Below are 8292 nucleotides of genomic sequence, written 5' to 3' on the forward strand. Positions count from 1 at the left end.
CCCCAATTCCCCAGCGCTGTTCCCATCCCCCAATTCCCCAATAAAAATCTTAAAAAAAAAAAAAAAAGAGTTGGCTTGGGATGCCACCTCTGAGCAGCACGGCTCCGGTTCCGATCCCACATGAGGGCCAGTGACGCTGCACTCTCTACAGCTAAGATGGTGAACAACAGCTCGACCTGGAGCTAAGCTGCCGTGAGCAGACCGTATAGGCTGTAGTGGGGCTGGCTGGCAGCTGGCGTGCGCTTTCATGAGCTGCCGTGAGCCGCAGTGAGCGGCAGTCCAATGGCCTGCAAGCAATTGCCTCACCCAGGAAGAGCGCAAGGATAATACCAACATGGGCCAGTGAAGCGACGTCCTCCACAACTAGACAGAAGAACAAAAGGACAGCAAGCAACTTGTCTGTTCCCCTTCCCCCATTCCCCAATAAAAATCTTAAAAAAAAAAAAGAATTAAATTTTAACTTTTTTATGTAGGAAACCACTCCAATATTTAATCTTTTAAACTATAACGATACAACTGTAAACCATAAAAATTGACAAATCCGTTTCCTAATAAACGGACAAGAGGTTTAATCTGTCCCGGCACTATATTTCTCACAGGGAATGTTTTCAGGAAGGAGTAGGGAATTATAATGCCTCAGGGGTTTGTAATTAAGCTGTTATATGTACTAGGAATTTGAGAGATTTCCATAAGCCTGGAGTTTTCCTCATATCAATTAAAGTAGGAATTTGTTTGCATTAGGAATGGTATAGGCTTCTAAACAGGAAAGTTCTCTAGAGACATAGACTCACAAACACTGACCTAAAAATGAAAAAGGCACCAGGGAACTTAAAATACACCCATCTCAGATCTTGATGTTCCTTGCCTAAATAAAACAAACACTGTAGGGCTGGCTGAGTGGCGCGTTGGTTAAGAGCTGGCTTGGGACGCCAGCTCTGAGCAGCAGGGCCGCGGTTCGGATCCCACATGAGGGCCAGTGACACTGCGCCCTCTACAGCTAAGATGGTGAACAACAGCTTGACCTGGAGCTGGGCTGTCGTGAGCTGCCGGTGACGGCATAGGTTGCAGTGGGCTGCCATGAGCTACCGTGAGTGGCTGGTAGCCAGCGTGAGCGGCCTTGAGCCGCCGTGAGCAGCCGTCCAGAGACCGGCGACCCATCCGCCTCATTCGGGAAGAGCGCAGTGATAATAGCAACATGGGCCAGCGAAGCCCAGACTGAAGAACAAAAGGACTGCAACTTGTCTGATCCCCTTCCTCGATTCCCTAACTCTGTTCCCCTTCCCAAATAAAATCTTTAAAAAAACAACAGCAGCAACAAAAAAAACAAACACTGTATTTGGTTCCCCAATTTTCTTGCCTTACATCGTATGGCTCATTCAGCTACATATTAAAAGCCCAAGTGCTAATGGAAACTAGAGTCAAAGGGCAGCAATTCAATGGAGAAAGGAATTCAATGGAAAAAGCCCCCACTAATATTGGAATGAAAACAGTTATGCAGCTTCAGAAGGAAACCCACGCTCAGAAAGTTGAATATGTTCCCAAACTTAGGATCTAGTCTCTCCCAATTGAGACACAGCCCCTGGAGTGGGTTAGTTCCTGAAGGAGGGGGGAGAGGGACACCTGAGCAGCCCCAGGAATGAACTCTGGGAGCTCCACACACAGCCCCTGACTCCTGTAAGCATGGAAACGCTCTCTCCCAGGCTTCCATTCTTGCAGTGAGGAAACTCTCAACCTGATTCAGTTTAAGGTTCTGATCCAAATGAACTTCCCAATTCATAAACCCTTTGTCCACCAGACAGAACCCCTGATCTTCACTTTCTCAGTGTTCATAAATTATACTGAGTGCACCTACACTGTGGATGCAAAATTCAAACATAAAGTCTAAAAATGTCTAGACTTAAGAAACCACAACCTCAGAATGGTTGTCACCTCCTCCCTCTCCTCATCACATGCACCCCCAGCTTTCCAGGGCTGCCCCTTCTCTCAGTGTAAAGGCCCCTCCATGGTGGGTGTGAGCAGGTAGGACACCTGCAGGGGAGGCTCCCCAGGAAGAACCACTGGGCCTTCAAGTACTTCCCTTTGCAGGTCAAGGGGGCTTTAGCCTGTCACTGACCACAGGCCTTCCCCTCCACACCTCCCCCACCCCCAGAAGCCTGGGACCACCATTGATTTAAATGACATAAACTCAATGTTTGAAAATCCAGCAAAATCACTGAAACCCAGTGATAATGTGGAAAGACAGAAAAAAATCTTTAACTCACTTTTACTAGTTCAACCAGAAAAGCCCAAGTGTGGGTTCCATTCAGAAAAAAAGGTGTCAGTTAATTACTACTTCCATGGCAAGTCATTGTTTTGTAATAATTTATCACACGTGGATGAGTCTGCTCTGCAAGTCTAAGCTCTAGAATTTCATTTGAAAATACCCAAAAGTAAAGAACAGATCTCAGAAACTTATTAAACATGCTGAAGTGAAAAAAAATAGTGAAACCAGAATTTTTAACAAATGAATTCGTAATAATGGAATTTGTTTTTCCCTGAAATTCACCATTCTTATGCCTCTTTGGAAATATAGTCTTTCAAGCTCTATTAATTAAGTACATTTCACCTCTATTGGAAAACGGAAACTTAAATAAATAAATAAATAAATCTTTTCAGGGTTACAAACCCAGGGAAGAAGCAGTGCTGACAGGAGAGATCACCCAGGAAAGTTTCCCATAGGACGTCCGTGCCCAGGGAAGGTCCTGGGGATTTCATACGTTTTCCAGGTGGTTATTCTTGGCTTTCCCTTCACATAAATTATTCAGACAAAAATACATCTTTAAGAAACAGCCATCCATGGCAATGTGAAAAAAGGATAAACAAGTAAAATATTGGGACTGTTTCAGATGCACATGAATGACAAATAGTGGATAATGATGCTGTGATTCAGGGAGAAGTGCAGTTTTGGGGAAAAAGGGACGGATCTGGAAATTGAGGTACTTATTGCCAGGAAGAGCTAGGCTGGGGGGCCTGGGTGTTGGATTTGACATTCCGCTCCCCAAACATTTGGAAAACTCAGGCGAATACGGCAGCGCTTCGAGAAAAATGAGGGGCTAGGGACCCCACAGACCACAGCTCTTCCACGCAGGAACCCCAGTGTCGGAGTCACGACTGTCCCCAGATGAGCCTCCTCGTGTTCACTGCACAATCCGCGGAGAAGCGGGCTGCGGGCGCAGAGCTACCCTGAGAGGCTCCGGGGTTCGGGCCGAAGTCGCCGCAGAGCAGTGATGGGACAGGACGCCCAGGGCCCCGGCAGCCCGCCCAGCCCCTACGCTGTGTGTCGGAGGGGACTGAAGTCCACAGAGGCGCCCCGGGTCCGCAAACTCCGTACTTGGGTGGTGGTGGGGGGTCATGGGGAGGAGGGAGGCCCAAAACCGCCCTGGCGGTTCCAGCCCGTTCTAACCAGCCCCTCCTCACCGTCTCCACATCTGGGGCAGCACACTCACCATTTCTAGGTTTCCTGGGTATCCCTGAACCCTTCCTACGCCTCCCACGACTAGTGCAGGTCACAAAGCGATAGAGGTTTGTGATAGAGCCACCAGTGACGGTGAAGGGCAGCGACACAGTATCTTGAGCGCCACAGGAATAGTGACGTCCATACCATCGCTGTGCGTCACCCCACCCACCTGCCCCAGCGGCGCCCCTGATTGGATAGTTCACAAGGCCGCGCCCCCTCGTGCCTGAGTGACAGCTACGGGGAGGACGCGTGGTTTCGCTGAAACCCGTAGGTTTGTGGGCGGGTAACCAAACCAGCCCGGAATATTTGCATAAACAGGATATTTTTCTAGTCCTGGGGCTGTCTTTGTTGTTTTTCCCCAGCTCTTTGTGTACTGGAGGGCACCGTTATGCCTTTGGAATTCCTGATTTAGTTTTCCAGAAGGAGCAGGTACAGACAAAAGGGTGGCCCATGCTAGGCCTGACTGGAACAAGAGGGTTTTAGGTCCTCTACAGGTCAAGGGGCTGGCGGATAAGGCTGAGTCCACTCATGGAACTGTGACCCTTATTTATAAACGCGTACGCTTAAATGTGACATGACCATCTGTAATAGAGTCTGGCTCCATTTTAATCTTCCGATCTTTGCAAGTCTTGATCTTCCACCCATCCCTTCCCCGAACCCTCTCCTTTGGTCCTTAAGGGAGAGAATTCCTGAGCACTTGGCTTTGGCGGCAAGTTGGAACCCCACAGACCCAGCCTGGGTACAAGGACTCCTCTCCTAACCACAGGGTGTGAGATGTGTTCATTACATTCTCTTGTGTACATTTTACACTAGAAGGAACTTTAATATAGAGCATCACATTTACATCAGTCCCTAGAGAATTTTGAAATGTGACTATAATATCCCTAAGGCAATTGATTCCTATGTTTAATAACAAAAAAAAAATTGTTGTGTAAATATGGGATGCACCTGGAAACTTTTCTCCCACCAGTTTTACAGAGGTGTAATTGACCAAAGAACTTGTCTATATTTAAAGATTACAACATGACACCTATACTGTACTGTATACTTGAAATTTGCTAAGGCAGTGGGTTAAGCATTCTCACCACACACACAAACAAAAAGTAACTTTGTGAGGTGATGGATGTGTTCATTAACCAGGAAACTCTAATATGCCTGTAATTGCACTGCAAACTCTTAATGCATTTACTTATATGAACAACTTTATTGAGATGTAATTCACCAACTATACACTGCACCTCACTAAAGTCTCAGTGGTTTTTGGTATATTTACACATAGGTGCAGTCATCACCACAGTAAAACTTTGAACATTTTTTCCACCTCAAAAAAACAAACAAACATAAAAAACCCACCAAAAAAACGCCGCTCCCCCTTTTACCTGTAACTCCCAGTCTATCCATCTTCCTCCTCCAATCCTCTGTTCTGGCAACCCCTAATTTACTTTCTGTCTCTGTAGATTTCTTTACTTGGGGCTTTCATATGAAAAGAATTCTATTATATATAGTCTTTATGATTGACTTCACTGACGTAGCATAATTTTTTAAAGATATCCATGTTGTAGCACGTTCTTCGTTCATTTTCATAGATGGGTAATATTTCATTGTCTGTATAAACTATGTTTTGTTTATTCATCTGTTCATGGACATATGGCTTGTTTCCATCTTTTGGCTACTATGAATAAACAGTATAAATTTCATGTACAAGTTACTGTTCAAACATGTGTTTACATTGTTTTGGGCATGTAACTGTGAGAAACGTTGGTGGATCATGTGGTAATTCTAGGTTTAATGTTTTAAAAACTCCTAGACTGGTTTTCAGAGTGCCTCCACCATTTTATATTTGCACCACCCATATATGAGGGTTCAAATTTCTCCATGTGTCCTTGACAGCATTTGTTCTTATCTCACTTTTTTATTTTAGCCATTTTGGTGGTTATGAAATCATGTCTCACCGTGGTTTTGATTTGCATTTCCTTGATGACTAATGATGTCCAGCATCTTTTCACATGCTCTTGGCCATTTGCATCTCTTCCTTGGAAAACTATGTATTTAAATACAGACATTTAAAATGTCTGTATTTAAAGATTATGTGTTTTCAATCTTTTGCTATTTTAAAGTTTACTTATTTGATTTTTTAATATTTTGGTTTTAGGAGGCTTTTAGATCTATTCGTTACAAGTTTTATATCAGATATACGAAGGTCAGACAATTAAATTCGCGAACTCATCCTAGAAAAAGTGCTACATACCTCATTGCTGAATATCACTACGGTCACCTTTGAGGTACCCCCCTTGGGAAGCTATGCACTGATGCCAGTGCCTAGTCCACCCTTCAAAACAATTTTGGAACTCCTTTTCTGGAATGGCCATTAGAGCTGTCATCATTTTACATTGTCCTGAATGTCCCTTGATGTCCTGAATGTCATCAAAATGTCTTCCTTTCAATATTTACTTTATCTTCGGGTAAAGAAAGAAATAACTGGAGGCCAGATAAGGTGAGTAGGGAGGGTGTTCCAATACAGTTATTTGTTTACTGGCTAAAAACTCCCTCACGGACAGTGCTCTGTGAGCTGGTGAATTGTCTTGATGCAAGAACTATAAATTGTTGGCGAAAAGTTCAGGTTGTTTTTGTCTAACTTTTTCATGTAGCCTTTTCAGAACTTCCATTTGGTAAACTTGGTTAACTGTTTGTCCAGTTGGTACAAATTCATAATGAATAATTCCTGTGGTATCAAAAAAGGTTAGCAACATCATTGCAACAAGTTTGCAAACTTAATTGTCAGGCCTTGCATGAATTGCAAAATTCTCCTCCATCCTGTGGATTGTGTTTTTACTCCCTTGTTTTATAGTTTTTATTAGTAATGGCAATATGAGCATGACATAAAATTTACATTTTCAACCTTTTAAGTGTGTAGCTCAGTAGGGTGAAGTACACTGACATTGTGAAAGCAATTTCCAGAATTTATTTCCTCTTCCAAAACTGAAACTCTATACCCATTAAAAAACTCCACCCATTAAAATGGAAATCTCATGGAGAAAAACTGCACAGAAATGTATAGTAAAATATTTGACTAAATAGCTGTACACTATTGCTGAGCAGTTGACACAGATACATTGGCTTGTAGTTTTCTTTCCTTGTGGTGTCTTTGTCCAGCTTTGGTATCAGGGAGATGCTGGCTTCATAAAATGATTTTGGAAGGCTTCCTTCTACTTCTAGTTTTGGGGATAGTATAAGAAAGATTGGTATTGGGGTGATCCCTGAGTCCCCCACCTGCTGAGGAGATGGATGAGGATGGGCTTCCTGTCATGAAGTCAGGGATAGACTTGATCAAGGTGCCAGCTATTCAACAGAGAAGAATGGTGTCATTTCTAAACTAGTTTGTGGTGCACACAGTACAGTTCCTCAACTGTTTTTCTACAGTTTGTGAGGAGAAACTGGCAGACCTTTCTCTTCATATCCAACAAATTGAAACACGTCTCAATATTTTGGATGCAAAGTTATCAACTATCCCAGGCCTAGATGACGTCACATTTGAATTATCTCCTGTAAGTGTCACTAGTGTCACAAATAAATCACATTCTGAAACCACTTCAGCACAGTCACAGCAGAACAGTTTACAAGACTGGACCACAGGAAAGTAAAGTTACAGCAGAAAATATCTTAACTGTAGCCAAGGATCCAAGATATGCCAGATATCTCAAAATGGCTCAAGTGGGTGTTACAGTGATGGAAATAAGAAACAAACTGATATGGGAAGGACTAGACCCAGATCTTCTTGAAAGGACAGATGCTCCAGTGCCTGATGGCGAAGGTGAAAAAAAATACAGAAGAAAGTTCAGATAACGAATCTTCTTTTAGTGACTAAGCTTAATATTGTTAACAATTACATATATATACATGTATAAGTGTATATTTACATTCTATCAGAAAGAGAACCTGAACTTGAACTCTTAGTCATAAAAACATCAAATGGCCAAATATATCTACCACTAAGCTTCCTCTGTGTTAAAAATAAATAAATAAAGCATTTATTTAAAAAAAAAGTTTGGTATTAATTCTTTAAATTTGTGATTGTTATTTCTTATTGATCTGCTCAAGATTTCTATTTTTAAATTCTTCTTGGTGTATGTTTCTAAGAAGTTATCCATTTCTTCTAGGTTATCCAATTTGTTTGAATATAAATGTTTATAATATTCCCTATTGGTCCTTTTTTATTTATGAGGTGTTTGTTGTAATGCATCCTTTTTCATTTCTGATTTTATGTACTTCAGTCTTCTATTTTCCTTTCAGTTAGTCATGTAAGGGTTTGCCAATTTTATTGTTTCAAAAAACCAACACAGTTTTGATATTTTTCTATTGTTTTTCTATATTCTGTTTTACTTGTGCTGTACTCTTTATTATTTTGAAAATTTTGCTATGTTAAGTTTTCGTTTGACTTTTTGTAGTTCCTTGATGTGTAAATTTAAGTTGTTATTCTGATATCTTTCTTTCTTACTATAGGTGTTTATAGTATAAACTTTCCTTTTACTACTCCTTTTGTTGCTTCAACAAGTTTTTACATTTTGTGCTTTAATTTCTTTATTGTCTCAAGATATTTTTAAAATTCCCTTTGATTTCCTCTTTGATCCAGTGGCTGTCCAAGAGTATTTCATTTAATTTCTGCATATGTGTAAACTTTTCACAGTAAGACTTGAGGTAAATAAGCCTTTAATATGAGATTATATGTGATCTTGAATAGGCATTAGATTACTATTAATGTGTGCTTCAGCTATGGGTGTCAGAGGCTTTTTTTTTTT

The 8292-nt window shown here is 41.6% G+C and overlaps 1 protein-coding gene and 1 pseudogene across 3 annotated transcripts in view; one reads left to right on the top strand and one right to left on the bottom strand.

Moving 5' to 3' along the window:
- Window positions 1-8292, bottom strand: part of LOC109391618 (zinc finger protein 791-like) — a 184445-nt gene that overhangs the window by 17286 nt on the left and 158867 nt on the right. For 2 of the 3 annotated variants that reach the window (XM_019659312.1, XM_019659314.1), the window contains exon 1: window positions 3486-3640. The exons of the other annotated variant lie outside the window; for it this stretch is intronic. In XM_019659312.1, coding sequence (XP_019514857.1) covers window positions 3486-3488 — 3 coding nt within the window. In that variant the 5' untranslated portion in view covers window positions 3489-3640. Of the gene's footprint in view, window positions 1-3485; window positions 3641-8292 lie in introns of those variants that run through there. 3 annotated transcript variants of the gene reach the window in all.
- Window positions 6778-7361, top strand: LOC109391624 (WASH complex subunit CCDC53 pseudogene; annotated as a pseudogene).

Source organism: Hipposideros armiger, unplaced genomic scaffold, assembly GCF_001890085.2.
Source record: "Hipposideros armiger isolate ML-2016 unplaced genomic scaffold, ASM189008v1 scaffold_298, whole genome shotgun sequence".
Classification (NCBI taxonomy): Eukaryota; Metazoa; Chordata; class Mammalia; order Chiroptera; family Hipposideridae; genus Hipposideros; species Hipposideros armiger.